The 21,082-nt window shown below is 24.9% G+C and overlaps 3 protein-coding genes across 7 annotated transcripts in view; 2 read left to right on the top strand and 1 right to left on the bottom strand.

The window, feature by feature from the left end:
* Window positions 1–971: 971 nt before the first annotated feature.
* Window positions 972–18,182, bottom strand: LOC126896121 (DNA-directed RNA polymerase I subunit RPA12). 5 transcript variants are annotated; one of them, XM_050668609.1, is made up of 4 exons: window positions 17,908–18,182; window positions 2,777–2,909; window positions 1,662–1,871; window positions 972–1,133 (listed from the first exon to the last, which is right to left on the bottom strand). In XM_050668609.1, exons 2-4 carry the CDS (start codon window positions 2,901–2,903, stop codon window positions 1,012–1,014), a joined length of 459 nt encoding a protein of 152 aa, XP_050524566.1. In that variant the 5' UTR covers window positions 2,904–2,909; window positions 17,908–18,182; the 3' UTR covers window positions 972–1,011. The 5 variants fall into 5 exon arrangements, with proteins under 5 accessions (XP_050524566.1, XP_050524567.1, XP_050524568.1 ...); XM_050668610.1 differs by lacking the exon at window positions 17,908–18,182 and adding an exon at window positions 12,430–13,835; XM_050668611.1 differs by lacking the exon at window positions 17,908–18,182 and adding an exon at window positions 4,834–5,488.
* On the top strand, window positions 3,531–6,992 carry LOC126896122 (lipopolysaccharide-induced tumor necrosis factor-alpha factor homolog). Its single transcript, XM_050668613.1, has 4 exons — window positions 3,531–3,730; window positions 3,825–4,019; window positions 5,482–5,611; window positions 6,080–6,992. Exons 2-4 carry the CDS (start codon window positions 3,827–3,829, stop codon window positions 6,180–6,182), a joined length of 426 nt encoding a protein of 141 aa, XP_050524570.1. The 5' UTR covers window positions 3,531–3,730; window positions 3,825–3,826; the 3' UTR covers window positions 6,183–6,992.
* Window positions 18,183–18,332: 150 nt separating the features above from the next.
* The window catches only part of LOC126896126 (lipopolysaccharide-induced tumor necrosis factor-alpha factor-like), a 13,738-nt gene continuing 10,988 nt past the window's right edge, over window positions 18,333–21,082 (top strand). The window contains exon 1 of the mRNA XM_050668620.1: window positions 18,333–18,601. Within this exon, the coding sequence (XP_050524577.1) occupies window positions 18,514–18,601 (88 nt within the window). The 5' untranslated portion in view covers window positions 18,333–18,513. The remainder of the gene's footprint in view (window positions 18,602–21,082) is intronic.

The raw sequence follows: 21,082 nt of genomic DNA on the forward strand, positions 1-21,082 counted from the left end.
CAGAAAGAATTTCATACAAAATTTTGTAACATATAAGTTAACATTTTTCTTATCACTTAATATTTATAGAGTTTACTATATTACTACCTTTATGCACTTAATAGAAAATAAATTGTCTTGACAAAAAATAAATTAAAATTAAGAAGTAATAAGTAAGAATTCTTTTTATCTAAGGGGAGTGGATATTTTTTATTTTTAATCATCTTCATTAATTTAATTATACTACTAACATGATGAAATTGAGAATAATTAATTTTTCATTGATGTAACAATTACTAAAAGATACACTTAAATGAACATGAGTACACATTAATTTATTTATTTTGAATATAATAATAATTAGGATTGTATGTGCCCCAGAGCTGATGTCAGATTTTGGGGGACCAATGCAAGAACATAACAATTTTTTTAAGGTAGAATAAACTTTTGAAACTTTTTAATTAGGTCAGAGTAACTGCATTGATTACAATATTCTTTCACCGGTCATAATGCATAATAAATTATTTTAATTTCTGACTAAAAATCAACTTTTGAAACAAAATTATACATCAGTTATATGTTCATAGGAAATATGTATGTTTCAGATCATTCTTTAAAATTGTTTGGTAATGACACAATTTTTTTTTATTCAGTGGAGACAATAAAAATATTTTGTGTATACTACTCCGATAAAAAAATGTATATTATGTTACTTATAAATTTATAATCTATGATTTATTTGAAATTGAATACTATTTGAAATAATAAAAATATTTCAGCGGTTTAAAATTATATAATTTTGCTCTCTATTCCAAATATTGGAAATTTTCTTAATTCTAATATTTTATACTGTTATATTATCAGACTAAATGAGGTTAAAAATTGTTCGGGAAATGAATGAATAATGAATACTCTATAAATGTAAAATTTCAAATGTGACTTTCATTGCAATTGAATAAATTCTTTGCAGATACTTAATTATTCTATGAGAATAAAATTATTTTGTGATTATATTTAAAATAAATTAAAGTATTACATATTCTTGATTATATCTATTTTTATTAAACAGTAATAAATACACAAAAAAGTTCCCAACATTTTAAACAAATGAACTAGTAAAAATATTTTTTCAGGAATTTTCTGACTCAGTGAATCTAAAAAACACAAAAATTTTGTTATTAAAATACAATACTATAAAATATATTAAGACATAGTAAACTCAATAAAATTTTAATTAATATATATTTATGACAGCTTAAATGACTTTTAAAATATCCTAAAAAAAAAAAAATTAAATAGTTTATTTAAATAATTTTTTGAACAATATTTTTGTTTGAAAACAAAGTAAAAATATTGTTCCAAAACCATATTAAATATATAAATTGTCCATATCTTCTTGAAAAATGTATAATTTTTTTCAGATATTCAAAAAGTGCAATGTATTTTTCAATATTTAAATATTATATCATAGTTCTCGAAAGTAATGTTTTTGTAGAATAAAATGAGATTTTTAAAAAAATGTGTATAATGATATAAAAATGTTTTCAATCCCTGGTTAAATTAATTGAATATTTTATAATATATTTATGGTCAAAATGTATAACTTGTATATTTTTTTTTATCATTAAAAATAGGAATATAACAAAAATATTTCTGTTTGATTTTTGTATAAACATACTTGCATTTTAAACATGTATAAAATACTGTTTGTCCTTCATCAGCTGATCTTAATTGTGCTGAAGCATAAGACATTTGGTTATGACCACAAGCATTGCATCTTCGTTCAGCTATAGGTCCATCATCAACATTTCGATCTTCAACTTTTACGACAGCATCAATATCTTCAATAGAGTTCAATACAATTTCATATTCCGATGTGGAGTCTCCATAAACTGCAATTTAGGTCAAGAAATAGAATAATAGAACTAATGTTTGTTAGTTATTTAATGACAAAATAAAATTATTGATTTTTTTTTTTTTTAAATAATATCAACCCCATAAACAAAGATAATTTAATAATAATTTAAGGAGTTGATGAACATTAAATTTCATTGAATTATAATGGTAGGAATGACTAATGGGGTTCAACAAGATACAAAACAAATCTTAATATTATTTAGATAAACATTCTTCTTTTCCATTGTCATTATCTCAACTTGAGATCGCCCATACGTATTCTAAACCTCCCACATAATTTATACACATACCAGATGTACTTATATCACACCCAATTACATCCAACCACTTTTTTTGTCCTCCTAAAATAAATATTGTGTAAAAAAATAATTTATATGCCCCCAATTTTTAATTTTAATATCTTAAAATTGTATTAAAATGAGAAAAATAAATAATTATTAGAAAAATTAATTTTAATAGTTTGAAATCTATCAGAAATAGGTTATACGAAATAAATTTTTTACTACTTGCTGTTACTATAATAGTAAACAGTTGAAACTGAATTAAACATATCACAAAATAAATATAACAAATAATCCTACAAATTTTCCAAGAATAAATACAGTAGATCTGTATACATATTTTTATAGTTTAGATACATTATATAAATTAATAAATAATTTAATGAAAATTTTTTTAGCTGTCTCTCCGAAGAATTACTGCGGACCATTTAATACTATTAATTTTGCATGATTGTCATACTAAGTATATGAATTAAATGCATAAATTCTTCTTCAAGCTTTAATTCTTAATGTGATTTTATAAGTCACATTTTATTATTATTTTAGTAAGTGAGAAATAGAAGGCATCATAATTAATATTTATAAAAGATAATACCTACTTTCTGGCCCAAAAACTGTTTTGCATGAATAACATTTTAAGAATTCTTCCATACTCAAAGGGGGGAGTATAGAACCACACTTTGAGCAAAATCCTGGGTAAGTTTCTATATCATTTAGTACCTCCATTTAGAACTAAAAAATATACAATATTTTAAATCACTTTATAGCATTTGAATTTATATATTTCAATTCTTAAATGGGTTTTAACTCTTTAAATAAAAATATTATTTAATTAAAATCAAAAGAAAAATTTTGCTAATAATTATAACACTTAAAATTCTTATTCATCAAAAAAAATTTTTTTTTGTAACAAGTTCAAAAGAGGACATTTAAAATTTAAAATAAAAACAAAAATAGATAAGTTACACTAAATTTAAGATTTATTACCTTATTTTACTAAGAAGTATACAATTAATAAACAATTTTTATATTTATTTAGATATAAATTTATTATTAACGAAAATTGGTTTTCATTCTTAATTTCGTTTCATTATTTTTCTCAAAATTCTCGTTGTAAATCATAGTTTTAAATTAATGAATTGAAAAACAAAACTGTTGTCTGCTTATCACGAGGTATTATTTACTATCTTGATTAATGACGACATCAGTGTTTAGTTAGGGTTTAGCACATGCCACTTATTAGTTGTTTAATGTCAATGCCAAAAACCATATGGAAACATATAGTCTGTGCTAATACAATGATAATAAAAACATATGCGTAATTAAAGTTACCAAATTCCATTACNATAATAAAAACATATGCGTAGTTAAAGTTACCAAATTCCATTACCGAAATTTTATTTTACTATGTTTATAGATTATAATCTATAAACCAAATTGCGACTTGTTGCAATAATATTATTATCGTGATAAGTTCGATAAATTTAATTAAGTTAATTGTATCGTATTATTATTGAAGAAAAGTATTTCTACAGTTTTCTACTTATCTCATGGTTAGTTTATTTTCCTTATAGCCTATTGGCTCTGTGACATAATATTATTATTATGTAATAATTTGGTACATTGCTAACTTTTACTTTTTTCCAGCCATGTATCCAAATATGAATAAAAGTGAAATGCCATCAGCTCCGCCGACCTATTTAGAATCTGTTGGTAGTGCTCCAATTGGATTTACAACTCCTATGTACCCATCTCCTAGTGTTCCTCCGATGTATCAACCAGTTCCTCCCAGTTATCCAACTTCTAATACTAATCAACCTAACCAAGTAGTGATTGTACAACGTAAGTTTTAAAATCAATACTTTTTCAATGAAATTGTTAAAAATTTCTTGTCAATAGGAATTTGGTAAATTTTAATTGTTGGAAGTGTCACCAAAATAAGTTAATAGACTTAAAGCATATCCTAAGTAGTGAGGCTACATTTAAAAATTCAGTTATTTCAGAATCAATTATATTACATTAATTTATTTTTGTAATACACTAGTTATTATTATAACATTTATTATTACAAAATAAATAACTTAGGCTACTATTTAAGCACATGGTTTTACAGCCTCGTGTCAATTTGTGTTCAAATGAACCAATGTTTTAAACTACATTGCTTAAAGGAACTGTTTTTTAATTAGCTGTTTTTTCACTATCCAATTTGTTTTTTATATTTGTATTTATCAATCAATCAAAATGATGAAAATATTCCTTTTACTTCAACACTTGATGCTATTGCAGAATGTAGTTGGTTGGCCAGTTCTATTGTTTCACTATGAATATCATTGCTAATATTCTGCTACTAAGTTAAGGATGTACAGTGATTATTGTTTCAGAAAATATATGTCGTGTATGTGTTTTGTATTTTAATGGGCAGATAAAATATTTAAGTGATGCGTTTATACAAAATTCATGGTTGGAATTTGATAACTGAAATTTTTTTTTTAAATTCATGAATTTAATAGCTAAATAGCTAAATAATAGGTAGATATAATAGCTAAGAATGAAAAAAATACAAATAATTATTAAAGTTTTAAATATTATTTAATGGTATTTAATCATTCTCATAAAGTCTTAAAATTATTCATTAAGTTAATCAAATATCTGTTACCTCACGTAATATGTAAATATATAATATGAAGTTGGCCACTGTTATTTTTTTTAGATGTATTAATGATCTTCCATATTTCTTTTTAAACACATATTGTTAGTTTTACATATAATAGTAGAATCAATAGTCGCTTTATTATCAGAACATATTTTTGTCATATCCCAATTTTCTAATGTTACTCAGAAATCTGAATATGTACCCCATTTTGTTTCACAAGATATTACTACTGATTTTCCACTCAATTACTTATATTTTGTTTGTATAGTGACACATGAATTTATTTAATATTAATTAATGAATATGTTCAATATGAATAGATTTAGCAAGTAAATGTAAAATATGTGCATTGTGTAAAATATGCAATTATAAGTTACTAGATTTTTTAATAAGGAATCATAACTTGTTAAATCTTGCCATATTACAAGCGTTATCAGTTACAATAGTTTGGATCTTGCATCCAATTTAATCACATTTTTTATATCTTCTATATACAATGACATTAAGTATTCTGTGTTAAGACTATTTTCTTTAGTATTTACTGATTTGTCTTCAACATTAATTATTCTCATATATATAATAATATATTTTTTTATCCATTATAATGTGTTGACATTTTTGTTTGAATTAATTTAAATTCTAATATTATAGAAAATCCTCCATTGGCTCGTACTCCAGTGCAAATGATATGTCCAGCCTGCAAATCTCAAATAATATCAACTATCCAAGAAGATACAACACCTAGTGCTTACTTATGTTGTGCATTAACTTACTTTACTTCGTAAGTGTATTAAAATGATTAATCATTCTATAGTTTTTTTTTTCATATAAAGAGTTCAGAGGAATATAGAAAAACTATGTTTTTCAAAATAGTAATTTTAGAGAAAAAAATTTGTTTTCTAAAATTTGACTGTGTTATTATATTCAACCATATTTAAAGTTTCTATATTGTTAAAAAATATATAAATCAATGATCTTTTTTATTTTTATTTTTATAGAAAATTTATAATTATGTCTCATTTTTAATTTATTCCTTGTGTAAGAGATAATTAATGTAGCTTAGCTGATTAAATTAATTCTTTTTTTTTAATCTATAGGATGTTCAGTAAATAAGGAAACGGGTTTCTATTCTCATTGTATGAATTAACCCTTAATTACTGAACACCTGTATATAACATCAATCATTGATTCTAAGGAGAATATTAATCTCCTTATATTCAAATAATTAATATATTATTATGGTTTTAAGATGCTGTTTGTGCTCTTGTCTTCCATTTTGTATGGATGCGTTCAAAATGGTTCATCACACTTGTCCTCAGTGTAAAACATTCCTGGGAACATATAAGCCATAATACTTTTGATCAAGCGCAAATAAAATTTTTTTTTTTAATAACCATTTGGTATATAAGTTTTTACATATTTACTATCTACCATTTATTGAAAACATTGGTATAAAAATTTATTACTTCCTTAGTTTAAATTAAATATAAAAAAAAGTTATTGTATGTTAATTGAGACTAAGCTTTTATTGAGAAAATTTGTTTACATTTTTGAAACTTGACTGGTGCTTCTTTTACTTTTTATAATATCTTCTAATTTATAATAATATTATTTAAATAAAAATCATAATTTAGATTTGTAAAGTTTACATTGGCTAGTTTAAATTATCCAGTGAGAGAACCTTGTTGTGTTATAGTTATTTATTATTATTTGTATATTTTTAAATTACTTTTCCTTTTTGAAGGTAAAAAAAAAAAAATATTGTAAATCTTTTGATAAAAATTATGAATAGTTCATTTAAGAGCAATGCAATTATGGAATTGCTGCCTATAAGGCATCTCAAATATGTTTCTACTGTTTTCATAATTAAAAATTGTAATTATGTTTTTTGTATAAGTAATCTTATACATTTCTGAAAAAAGTATAACTAGGAAAGACACTAAAATTTGTGTTATTATTTGCTTGCTGTATTAAAAATTTTGAGAACATTTTTATTTAATGGTAATTTATATTAATATAATATGTTAATATGAATTTCAGTATAAATTTTATATTTAATTTTTTTAACTCTAATAAAATAGAAAAACTAACTAAAAGTAGACTAATTGTTTTTTTTATTTTTAAGCAGTTATCAATAACATTTATATTTTATAAACTACAAGGTTACCAGTAATTATTTCATGGATGTATTGATTATTATTATAACAATAAAATATATTATAATCTTATATAGAATTATAAAATTTAACCTAAAATTGTTGGAAATGCATTCTTTATATTGTTTTTAAGTTACCAAATTTTATAAATAATTAATACATTGTTTTTAGAATAATTTAAATATAATTAAATATTTTATTTATTATTAATATTAAGTTTATATAATTTTATACCATTAATAAACATATTTATATATTCTACATTTATTTAATTATAATTAAACAATTTGTTAAAATAGTATTCATGCCAAATATAATTTTTGAAGTGTTATTAGCTTTGGTATAGCAGAAAAGCTATTAGTTTTACTTTTGTGTAATTTGGTAAAATTAGTATATCATGAAGTTTTTTTTATAGTAACAGAATTCTCAAAATATTCTAGATTAAATTTAATGTAATACATCATTAAAAAATAAAAATTATTCCGGTGACTTATTCTATATGAGTAATTAATCTCAAAGGTCAAAACCCAATGTAATTTTTGATAGATATGTTAAATTTATTTTTAATGTTTCAAATATGCATCGTAGCGTTATAAGGCTAAGTTAATATAAAAATTGATTTTTTATAAATTAAATTAAACTTATTTAGTTGCATATATAAAATTGTATTAAACATATTTAACTCAAAGACTACAAAAAAATTACTAAAAAATCGCGGATTCATACTTAAGTAAAATGATAATGGAGGCTACAAACGTCATCAATAGTTCAAAATTAATGAAGAAAAGTTCAGATTTTTTATTAAAATTTCAAACTCTCAAATAACTTAATTATATGCTTTACCATAAATACATAAACCGGGAAATAATATGAGACCTATTGTGTCAATACTAATGCCAACTTACAATTTGGCTAAATACTTAGTAGTAAAGGTGTTTTCATCTATTCATATATTCGATAATTTTTCAGTTAAAAATAATATTGACTTAGTTTAAAAATTATCTGGTTAAACTATTCAAAATAATGATAGGTTAATTTCTTTTGACACAGTAACCTTATTTCCTAGTATCTTGGTAATATAAAAATTGGTTTTCTTAAAGACTGGCTAAGTAAACAAAACAGAATACTACATATGAGTTTATTAATTTATTAAAGTTATGTATAGATCGAAATGTTTTTCAGTTTCAAATAAAATTTGATGAGCAAACTGAAGGCACAACAATGGGAAATCACCATTTTTATCAGAACTTTTTATGAGTAGGTTCGAAACAAATTTAAAATTCACCTATGATTATTTTCCAAAAATTTTAACAAAGATTTTGATATACGAAGGTCGTTATACAACATTTAAACTCTTTTTACCCATCGATTAAATTCACAAACGAACAGGATGTAGAGGAAAAATTGTTTTTTTTATTTATTAGTTTAAAGAGTAGAGGGGGAACTAAATTTTGAAATGTATCGAAAAAATACACACACCTGAACGTGTGTGTATTTCTAAACAAATTGAACCTTAGCTGGCAACACAAAATGGAAGCTTTTAATAGTATATGGTTTACAGATAAGTTAATATTCCTATGAATAAAATACATCTAAATAAAGAACTGAGGGTTATAAGAGAAATAGCTAGAATTATGGGTGTAACGAAAATGTAATTTCAAAATTAGTCTGAATATAAAGTGGAATAAAGAAAGGAGAGCAGCTAGTACACTCACTAGCGTGGGGGAACAGAAAGTAATTAAATCGCCCATTTTATATTATCTGGGCATCTCAAATAGATTAGCTAAAATTTAAAAAAATTTTTAGTGACATCTAAAAGTAATAATTTAAGAGATTTATTAGATAAACCTAAAGATAAAGTAAAAGAAGGGGGTAAATAGGGCATTTACAAAATGAAAGATGGACAAACAAAAAGAAAAAAAGGGGTCAAGTTAAAAAAACACCCAAGAAACATAAAAAATCAATAAGTTGATAAATCTCCTGTGGCTGAACATATATTGACACACAATTAATCTATTAATATTATAATATATTTTGTGATAGTTAAAGAGCGAAGTCTCAACTTGAACTATCGCCAACGACTAAAAGAAAAGGTTTTTAAATGATAAAACTGTCTGAGAAAATATTTCGTACTTGATAATGTAGCACGCCAAAGTCTTAAATTAACACTCCGAGATTTTTAGTGTTTTAGCACTTATTTGAAAGTGATATGAAAAAACTGTCATAAAACCTTGTTCTTTTGGTTAGCAATTTTAGCATTCCAAAATTTTCAATATAATTTCATAAAATATCGAAATTTTGCCCAATCTGAAATATATGGTTTGATTATTTATGTCAATGCGCTTTAATTGTGATTATTTATTTAAAAAAATTAACGGATTTTGTAGTGATTGACGCATTTTCTTACAGTTAACTTGAGCGCATCCAAATGGGGCTACGGGACTTTAGTTTTCATAATCGAGATGTAGAATGAACATTTAGCTTTGTTTTTATACACAATAAAAATTCTTTTACATAAATTATTTCTATTTACCAAAATATGTTAAAAGACGTCAGGAAAAAAATATATAATATTTATTTGAAAATAGACCTGTTAATAGATATAAAAAGTAAACATTTTGTAAAATCACGAGGGTTTACAGGGGTATTAGATTAGAGGCACGAGATATTTGCAATATTTCCGCAATTATTAGTACAAACATATATAATAGTTTTTCAAAATTATCATTTGACATTTTTAGTAAGTAATGTAATCATTATACAACATTACACTGTAATGAATCGCGAATTTCATAATAGTAATAGAACATAAGTTCATAGTGTCCCCTTGATTGATTTATAAATAATAAATATGATTGTTGGTAAAAATAAGCATTTTTGTGTAAAAATGCTTACAAACAAATACATGATATATACAGGGTGGCCCACCACTAACTGACAACTTAAATAACTTTTGATCCAGTTAATATTTTTAGCTGATNCCCACCACTCACTGACAACTTAAATAACTTTTGATCCAGTTAATATTTTTAGCTGATTTTTTTTTTAAATAATAGTTATACGTTAGGTCTATAGCTATATCTCAATAATTAATTTTTTTACATTTTATTAAAAATATTAATTATTTTTAAATTTTAAATAAAATGTAAAAAAAAAATCTAAGATAGCTATTCTGTAGAGTAGAATTTAAGAAAAAAGGACAGATGAATGAGAGTGATAAGTAATAATTGCCTTATCTAATTTCTTATCAAAGTATTAATGCCAAGTTTGTAATGTATACACATTATCATCATATGTATACACAGTAATCATGAAAAGATAGCGTTTTCTTCTGTCCTTTTCTCAATACGTATTTCAATGTTTAATACCGTAAAATAATACATGAAACTTCAAATTTTTACAAACTTCAAAACGCTACAGAATATTTACTATTGAATATTTTTAAGATATTTTTTTACTAAAATTTTTCTTAAATTCTACTCTACAAAATAGCTATCTTAGATTTTTTTTTACATTTTATTTAAAATTTAAAAATAATTAATATTTTTAATAAAATGTAAAAAAATTAATTATTGAGATATAGCTATAGACCTAACGTATAACTATTATTTAAAAAAAAAATCAGCTAAAAATATTAACTGGATCAAAAGTTATTTAAGTTGTCAGTGAGTGGTGGACCACCCTGTATTGTGTGATCATCTATGTGCAACAAGGCACAAGACGTTGGAACCCGCACGGAATAGCCGCCCGACAAATGATATCTCCGTCTTAATTAATTAGCCTTTAGATGTTACTAATAAAACTACATCTCTATAGTCTCAAATTCTATCGATTATTGTTTTAAAATACTTTCTATGAAAAAACAACGGTAATGGAATTATTGGTGACTTGCAATCAATCGATAAGTTATATGAAATTATATATAGCGGTACACAATCAGCAGTGGACTAAACGTTACTTGGGTCCACTGGCGTACGCAATGGGGGGGGGGGTTGACCCCCCTCCCCAAAATTTATAAGCTAAGCGACAATTTTGGACGATAAACAATAAGAAATAACAATAAAAAGGATCATAACATACTATAAATATTTTCACAATAAAATAATCGAAAACAGGAATTTTTGTGAGCGAACAATATGGGCAGTGTCACATATAATTTTCTTTAAATTTCAAAAAAACCCCGTTCAAAAATTAATTTCTGTGTACGGCACTGCTTGGGTGTTAAAAAAAAATTTGGATCTCATCGCTTATTTTACCGATCCATGATATGACAATTTTTTTGCTCGTCGATTCGATTATTTAAGACAAATTTAATAAATTGGGTAAATATTATAAACCTATGCAATGCCGACTACATTTTTTACCTTTTGTAACGGCAATTTGCTTAAGGTGCGAATATTTAACAAATGTGACCATGCATTGAGAAAGGAAAGGAAATATATTTGAAATTTGGTAATTAAGCCTTACAACATAGTAGATCAAGAACAACACATGAATAAATAATAACAAAATGTTATTTTTGTTTAAAACAAGAAGGAAAAATTATAAATGAATTTGGAACAAAAAATTACTGATTAATGACAGAATCCTTTTTTTTTTCTAACTAATACTTATTTCCAAAGGCGTAAAGCATTTGAGTAAATGTATTTGAATACTTTTATTCAAATACTTTCATTGGTATTGAATAGTATTTTTAAATACATTTAATAAAAAGTATCTGAGTAGTATTTTAAATACAATTATTTAGTATTTAATACTGTTTAATATTCAGTACTATTAATATACTTTTTTTTTTTAATTTGCTAACCGTAACACAGCAAGCAAATTAAACTCAGTCAAAATGAAAATTGAGAATAATTCTCTGTTATTTTATATGTTACATTATAGTATAACATAATTATTGTGCTTATCTAAATGCTATTATGTATACATCTATTTTTAATACATCAGTTGAACCTACAATAGCCTATTGCAGGTTCAAATGATTTACTCTATTGTCAATAAGACATACTTTACAGGTTTTTACACGTGTACTAATATTTATTTTTTTCACTGATTAGTCTCCAATAATTAATTTTATTTACCTCTAACAAAAAATATCGAAAATAATAAATGAGTTCTCTTAATTTAAGAGTACTCAATATTTGACTCAAATTACCCTCTTGGTAATTATTTAGGTGGAACCTTTTGCTCTTAGTTAAAATAAAAACATTATTATTATTTTTTAATTGTATTCTTAGTATTTGAAATACTTTTGTAAAGTAATTGAGTATTACTCAAATACTTTTGTATGAAAAGTATTCATATAGTATTTGAAATACATTTTTTTTTTAATATTTGAATATTATTTAAAATACTTTTTAAAAGTATTTTTGACAACTATGCTTATTTCTATGTCGACTATATAATCCTTTAAATAATAACAAACATTTTTAATCATTACCCACTGCCGGACCGTTTGGAGGTGATGGATGAAGCAACTCCACATACGATATAAGACAGGCCAACTCTGATAACGTCCTTTGGGCGTATCGAACAGACATGAATACCTCCAAATGGATGTATAAACACTCTTCTCGTATATCTAAAAAAAATCAACAACTGGAGCCGATTACTAGCTGTTAGTCAAACCAATTGGACACTGCGATGCTCAGAATACACGGAAGGCAAATAGCATCGTTAAATTTATTAACCAATGAGCAGCTACCAATTCAATTTAATTCAAAAACAACATTAGAACAAAACGACCGACACAACGCGCACGAGTGAGATAATCATTTGATGCAACACGTCGTAGGGACCGATCCAATAACAGCGCCACCGTTACGACGGCTGTGGTAGCTGTTTTGGTGGACAATACGTCGAAGGTCGCGTAGGTCGAATATTGTTAACGCGGAATCTCCAGTCCACTCGACGGCTGCAGAACAATAATAAACTATTGTCAGGTGTCAGCGGCATACCTGTCCTGACAAACACAAACGTGAACGGTATGACCCACTGACTCTGCTTGTACCATTTACTATGTTCTCGTATTTATTTAAAAAACTAACGTCATCCCATCTCAACGTGTACCTAACAAAACTTCTAAATTATTTTTCATTATAATAATGTAAGCGCTCCTCTGGATAATTGACTGAAATTTGTCTAGCCTCAAAATATTTGACCAATTATCCATCTATGGATTCATTATACATATGATTACGTAATTACGTGTTTCATATTGTTTCAGAAGTTATTCTCAAAAAAATAATTAAATGAAAATGATAATATTAATAATTAAACTATTACTGTACTTAAGTAATTCACTACAATCGTTCTACATATTTTAAGTCCTCTGACCAAGGTACTAAGTGTGGGAGGGGCGTAAGGGGGTTCGGTCCCTTTACCTCTTATGCGCATAAAAAGTGTTTCCTTAAAAAAATGTTGAAAAAATACTCTGGGGTACTAAATTTTATTTAGTCAATATGATGGGATAAAATGAAAAAATAGAATATTTAAAAATGACCTTTATATAATAGTGGGCATTAATGATAGCAGCTATTGTACAAAACATTGAATTCGTATCAATTTTTTTACCTTTGTAATATGAACCACGATTAAAGATATATTTATCACCGTGCTATGAACACATAAAAATACTTTATCATATCTAGTAGTCGGTTATAATAGCTTCTAATTGCTTGACAAAGTGTTCATTCATTTGTTGTTATCTCATTTGAAAAATTTTTATAATAAAACATAATATAATCTTTAAAATACTCTATTGACTCAATTTTAAATACTAATAATTTTTACAAAAAAAAAAAACAATTTTATTTAAACGAAAACTAAAGATAATATTGTGAATAAGTCCCCTTGAGTATTTTTCCGCCCTGCGCCTTACTATTTTCTTTTTCCAAAGTCATTACGTGAATAATTTAATTAAGTTATTAAACTTTATTATAGACTCAACTCAATAAATTATTATGTTGAATCTAATCGAATGTCTTGATGTTTTTTTATTGAGTTCATATGAGTAAAATTTTCAATAATTTCATGAGAACAATAACTGTATGAAATAATTATAAATTTCATCATGTATACGACATACTGAGTCACTCGATAACTTATTTACTCTACTTAATCATTTATAAAAGATTTATTAGTATTAATTTATAAACAAATGTAATAAATAAATAAAAAATAACGAAAGTTTTTTCTCTTTTATAAGTTTAAAAAATATGACTAATATTTTGATAATTCTTTGAAATAATTTCAGAAAACACCGACTTCTTTGTCCAATAAGTGGTATAATTATAATCATTAGTTCAAAAGAGGGACAAAACTAAAAAAAAAGGCAACTAAAGGTGAATTACTATACACCTTATTAAGATTAATTAAACCGATTATTTCAAAAAGGAAAACGGTCTTTGATATAAAAAAACGTTAGCACAATGGAATCGTGTCATAGTTCAGAAAAGTATAGTTGATATCAGACAATGATTAAAATCACTATCATAAAAAACGCTTTGATGCGAATGTGTACATAATATATAATTATAATTAATTGATCGATTATTCCAAAATCAATATCAGCTCCTACTGTAGTCTTATAGAACTTACCTTTCAGCCTCATTAGAATTCTCTTATCGCATTAAATAATTTTTTTTGTCCCTTTAGGTATAAAGCTTTAAGTTTAATTTTCTTTAATGGGATCCATATTTTTTAGTTAGATAATATAAAAGAAAAAATTTTAAGAAGCCATAGAAATGAACAAAATTTAAGAAGTTTAACTAAAAAATGTATGTGTTGATCACACACAGTTAAATATTTTAAAATTTTAATACTAAAAAAGTACTTTTAATAGCTGTGAAAAGTATTCGTTATCAGTAATCAAAGTTGTTTTCAATTTATTTAATAATTACGACACTTAGTGTCATGCATTAGTGTGATCGTGATAATTAGGTTTTAGAGTAACCCTCATAGCACAATTAACAACAATTATCCTCTAACTCTTGTTGCAAGTCAACCCTTGTTAATTATTGGCAATAAATAAATCATAGATGTTGTAGATATATATCTAGAATTTTTTTGTGGGGAAAGATGCAAATATTTTTAATCTGAACAAATAATTTTATTATTCGAAAACCTTTATTTAGTATAGATACGTATCTAGAGTTTTAACGACCCAGGTAAAGTTTTATTGCTGTGACAAGCAACTCCTAAATATTAAAATGGGATTGCCTATTACTGTGCGGAGTTGTTTATTTTATAGCAAACAAAATGAAAAGTAAAGGGGAAATAATATTATGAGGGTTTAATAAAATAGGTACATCTGCTTATATATACGCAAATTACGAATATATATTTATATATTAAGATATATCGGAAAAGAAAATGAAAAAATTAAAATATACGTGGCTTTACGGCTAGATACGTTTATTCTGTCTAGAATGAATACCCCGATTGTAAAAAATCAACACTGGTGACAAAAAAATAAAAAATAATTTTTATTTTTATAATTATAAATATATATGTATGTATATATAGCTAATGCCAAATTTTAAAATAAAAAAATGTAAAAAGGAAACAGTAAAATTTGACGATATTTTCATTTATTTTTATGTACATCGTATATTCTAGCGTACGTTTAATCTAAAAAAAAAGGTAGTAGTTTTAAACATTAGTGGAAAAAATTTTTTCCTCTTAAAATACACACAAATATTAATCGGAACAAATGCATTTTACCACCCCATCGAGTTTTTTCAAATTTTTTTTTTTTAAAACGTGTATCTTTCAATGGTTTTTTCAAAAGTGTTTGAAAAAATTGGTTCAAAAGTTATAGCTTTTTAAAGTTGAAACGTCAAAAACTAAAAATAGCTCAAACATTTTTTTTTTTTTTTTAATTTTTGGGATTTTTTCTCATGATACTATTGTGAAACTATAATGACGTAATTATTACATAATATCCTCATTCTAAAAATCCTAAAACCAAAATTATCTTTAAAAATAAGGATTTTCCAAATTTTTTTTTCAAAACTACGCACATCAAATTTACGCAATACGAAATAAAAATAACAAGAAACTCAATTATATCAATTTGAGCAAAAAAAAGAAAAAGACCACGATGTAGTGTTTTACATAGAATTGTTAATTCAATAAAATAAAAGTTTTTACTGTATATTATGTACACCAATTAACACTTGTTGTAAACAAAAAAAAAATACTATTACATTAGATATTGTTGATATTAGTTAAGTTGTTGAGGTATCAAAATACAGGGTGGCCCACCACTCACTGACAACTTAAATAACTTTTGATCCAGTTAATATTTTTAGCTGATTTTTTTTTTAAATATTAGTTAGACGTTAGGTCTATAGCTATATCTCAATAATTAATTTTTTTACATTTTATTAAAAATATTAATTATTTTTAAATTTTAAATAAAATGTAAAAAAAAAATCTAAGATAGCTATTTTGTAGAGTAGAATTTAAGAAAAATTTTAGTAAAAAAATATCTTATTAATATTCAGTAGTAAATATTCTGTAGCGTTTTGAAGTTTGTAAAAATTTGAATTTTCATGTACTATTTTACGGTTATAAACATTGAAATACGTATTGAGAAAAGGACAGAAGAAAACGCTATCTTTTCATGATTACTGTGTATACATATGATGATAGTGTGTATACATTACAAACTTGGCATAAATACCATGATAAGAAATTAGATAAGGCAATTATTACTTATCACTCTCATTCAAAAGTATATTGAAAAGATAGCGTTTTCTTCTGTCCTTTTCTCAATACGTATTTCAATGTTTAATACCGTAAAATAGTACATGAAAATTCAAATTTTCACAAACTTCAAAACGCTACAGAATATTTACTACTGAATATTAATAAGATATTTTTTTACTAAAATTTTTCTTAAATTCTACTCTACAAAATAGCTATCTTAGATTTTTTTTTTACATTTTATTTAAAATTTAAAAATAATTAATATTTTTAATAAAATGTAAAAAAATTAATTATTGAGATATAGCTATAGACCTAACGTATAACTATTATTTAAAAAAAAAATCAGCTAAAAATATTAACTGGATCAAAAGTTATTTAAGTTGTCAGTGAGTGGTGGACCACCCTGTATTGTGTGATCATCTATGTGCAACAAGGCAAAAGACGTTGGAACCCGCACGGAATAGCCGCCCGACAAATGATATCTCCGTCTTAATTAATTAGCCTCCTTTGGTCTTAGTTTTCATTATATTTATGCTCAATAAAATGAAATGATTGAATAAATATGGCATCCTTTCCTCATTCATATCCTTTTTCTTGTCTCTTTTACCAATCCATGTACATTTAATTCTGTTTATACAAGTTGAAGCCGTTTATCATCCTAAAAAGTTATAAATGTAAAAAGGCAGTAAATTCTGATATTTTTAGTTTTAATTTTATATTGAAATGATTTCTTTAAAAATGGAAGGATTATTGCAAAATATTTAATGGAAACAGCTAAAAATTCAATTTTAGACATATTTCAAAAAAAAAAAAAAAAAACTTTTTAAATCTACATCAAATGTATTATAATGTTATTTGAGATGAAAAAAAATAAATATCACAATTCTCGATTTCTAAAAGTTATCAACCATTTAGTCTAAAAATCATGCAATTTCGATAAAATTGACCGATTTTGAAGTCTTTGCGTATAAAGAACAACTACACCATTCAAATATAAATCAAATTATAGCTTTTAATACTTTAATGTATAATAAACAAATAAAAAGTTTTTCAGCGATTTATCTTTAAAAGTAATCAACCTCTAAATTCAATTTTTGATGAATATGTTAAATTTTTAATTTGTTTCAAGTACGCATCGAATCAATTTACGACAGTGTTTTGAATCACCGTCAGATAATAATCAATATTAATATAAAAAAAATACCAAAACTATGCTTTACTGGATTCTTTACTGTACTTTACTTTTTTTACTTGGTAGTCATAATTCAAATAATACAGTGCATCCTCTCATGAGTGTATAAATGCGCCTCCTCCTTCTAAATCCGCACCAAAGTCACAGTTGGTTGTTTGTTGGAAGAAGTAAGTTTTTATATTATCTATTATTAACTTTGCTTGTCTGTATTTGTCCATTTCAAGTGTACAAATTTTTTACGACTACATCAATGACGTTGGAAAAATATTTAACTCGCTACCTACGATAACCTGAATCACCTTATTCTATGGATTACACTGAGTATCATTTTAGTATACTTTTTGTAAAATATTGTTATCAAATGTATATTTAAATTAGCTTATGTCTTATCTTATCAATAAGTTTTTTTTTATAGGTGTTCCGAGAATTCATATAATCAATGCGAATTTAAGTAAATGTTTATCGTTGTTTGAACTAAACTCCTTTATTTACTACTAGATTTGAAATAAAGTATAGAAGTGACATATCTTCCTGCATACTTATATTAGAGCCGTGTACAGCATAAAAATTAGAAATCATTTTTGTATAAATTACAGATATATTAATTATAAAGGAAAAATGAAGCCTACTGATGAACCACCACCGTATCCAATGCCACAACCATCGTATCCAATGCCACAACCACAAATTTTCGTCGTTGAAACAAGTAAGTAAAAATATTTTTTTTAAATTTTACTACAAAATAAAATGTTCTCGTAAAAAATGATGAATATATTTCATTCTTCAAATAACCTGTAGTATGTTTTTAAATAATCCTATAAATATAAAAAATTTTGAGCTATTTGTAGCTCATTTTTAATACGTGAAAAATGTTCATAAATAAATATGACAATTTAATAAGTAAAAATTATTTCAAATTATTTTTAACATTAGCTATATAATTTAAGTAATTTGTAATTAAATGTAGAAGAAAATTCTCTCCCGTAATTAATTCAATGGCGTAGCCAAGGGGGCTAAAGGGGCTATAGTCCCTATTCATTGGTCAATTGTTACTATAATAAGTATAACCATTTGGTACTAATAAGTGTATGTGATAAATAGAAAGTGAATTTATAAATTTTATTTAAACCATTTAAAAAAGAACCTAAGTATGTGTAAATTTGTTGTTGGACTGTAAAGGGTGATTTTTTTTATCATAACCCCTCAATTACTCTCAGATTAAAAATAATTTATACATTTTTTTTTTTAGATAACTTAAGTTACATATTATTCTTGAATTATTAGTTATGTAATACTTTTTTAGTTTATCCCTTATGCTTTGTAAGAGTGTTTACTTTATTTTTCAAAGTGGAACACATTTTGAATTTAATAAAATGTTTAGGATTTTTTAATAGTAAATGTGGCATTTGAATTTTCAACATAACTTTATTCGTTTATGAGATATAAATTTTTAAAGTTTCAAATTTTTGACTTAATATACATGTATAATACATGAGGTATTACAAAAACAGGTAGCTAATTGGTTTTTTATGATGTCGCTATCATAAATACTGAGCGTTTATTGTAAATTATGACTATCAACATATATATTTTCTGTATTGTTAGTTGGTATATTTATAAATGTTAACTCACGTCAATATGCCACACTTTAAGCATATCTGTTGATAAAAGTCATAATTGACAATAAATGTTGCGTATCTGCGAATACATTTCATAGAAGAATTATAAAGTTTTAAATAAGTGTAATAAAACATAAATTAAGTAGAAAATCAGAAAAACTAAGTGAATATTAGTATGAAATATTGTTGACATAAATAAAGTCGATAACGTTTATACGAAAATAATCAGCCTAGTCCAATCTTTGAGTGGGTTACCTGTGTGGTCAATACACACATTAAGAAGTTAAGAGAATCATTATTGATTCTCTTACTAAGATAAACAACCCACTTGTAGTTCCTATACTACTCGAAGTATTTATTGACATGACTCACAGTCAACACAAGTTTAGATAATTACAGGTATGAGTGATGTTATTGATACATAAAGTGTAACAACTAATTACAACGATTTCTATTTAAAATTATGATCATATTAATAAATGTTCATATTTCACTTTGTTTTTCTATTTTTTTACATCTTCTCATAAAACTCTTGTACTCGCACCCTGAGAAAAAATTATATTATATAATTGTATTTAATAAACATCATAGTATATCAATTATCCTCATGCTCAATATCCATAAATGTTATATTTATTTTGAGTTAATATACTCATTAGGGATTTTCATAAAATTTGTACAAAAGGAAAACCTTTTTGTTTCTAGTATATTTGATTTAAATTTCATTTGGATCAGTAATTTTAAAACTTAGATTCAACAACATTAAAATGGGGATCTTTTGACGCATAAACCAACAAAATCAATTCATTGAAAGTTGAAAATTGTTATGAACAGTCATAAAAATGCAAATCATAGTAAAAATAATAACTTCTTAGCTTCGTTTTGAAACTGGAAATAAGTATTGCAACACATTAAAAAAAAAAACCAGCTCAGGGTGTTCGCGGCATAGTGATGACGTGGTATAGTTGGGTCAGGTATAATGATATCTGACAGTGATTAAAATCACTATAAAAAAAACGCTTCGATGCAAATCTTTAGATAGTGTTTAATTTTAAAAAATTGGTGGATTATTCCAAAAGTTACATGATCTGCTAGTTCCTTATTAATATCCTGATTAAGATAAAGTATGTCGAATGAAAAAGGGATTATTAAAAAATATTATTTTTCATAAAAAAATTGTGTTGATCCATATACTTTTAAATATGTCATAGCATTATAAAGTTAAAAAAAAAAAACGGTAGCACAGTGGGGTCGCGGCATAGTGGAGACATTGCATAGTTGGGTTCAGTCTAGATTTAATCTGACAGTGATTAAAATCACTATCATAAGAAACGCTTCGATGCAAATCTGTAGATAGTGTTTAATTTTAAAAAATTGTTGGATAATTGCAAAAGCAACATCAACTTCTATTAAAATAAAATACAAAACCCATAATTTTCATACAAAAATAGCATATTTTTGAATATGGTAGCCATTTGCGTATAAAAATTTTTTTTTTTCATTTTGTAGTACATAAAATAAGCTTTAATTTTATATATGTTTAAAGGACGCAGTATTTCCGGAACATT

This window comes from Daktulosphaira vitifoliae, unplaced genomic scaffold, assembly GCF_025091365.1.
Source record: "Daktulosphaira vitifoliae isolate Bord-2020 unplaced genomic scaffold, ASM2509136v1 Scaffold_1, whole genome shotgun sequence".
In the NCBI taxonomy this organism is placed as follows: domain Eukaryota; kingdom Metazoa; phylum Arthropoda; class Insecta; order Hemiptera; family Phylloxeridae; genus Daktulosphaira; species Daktulosphaira vitifoliae.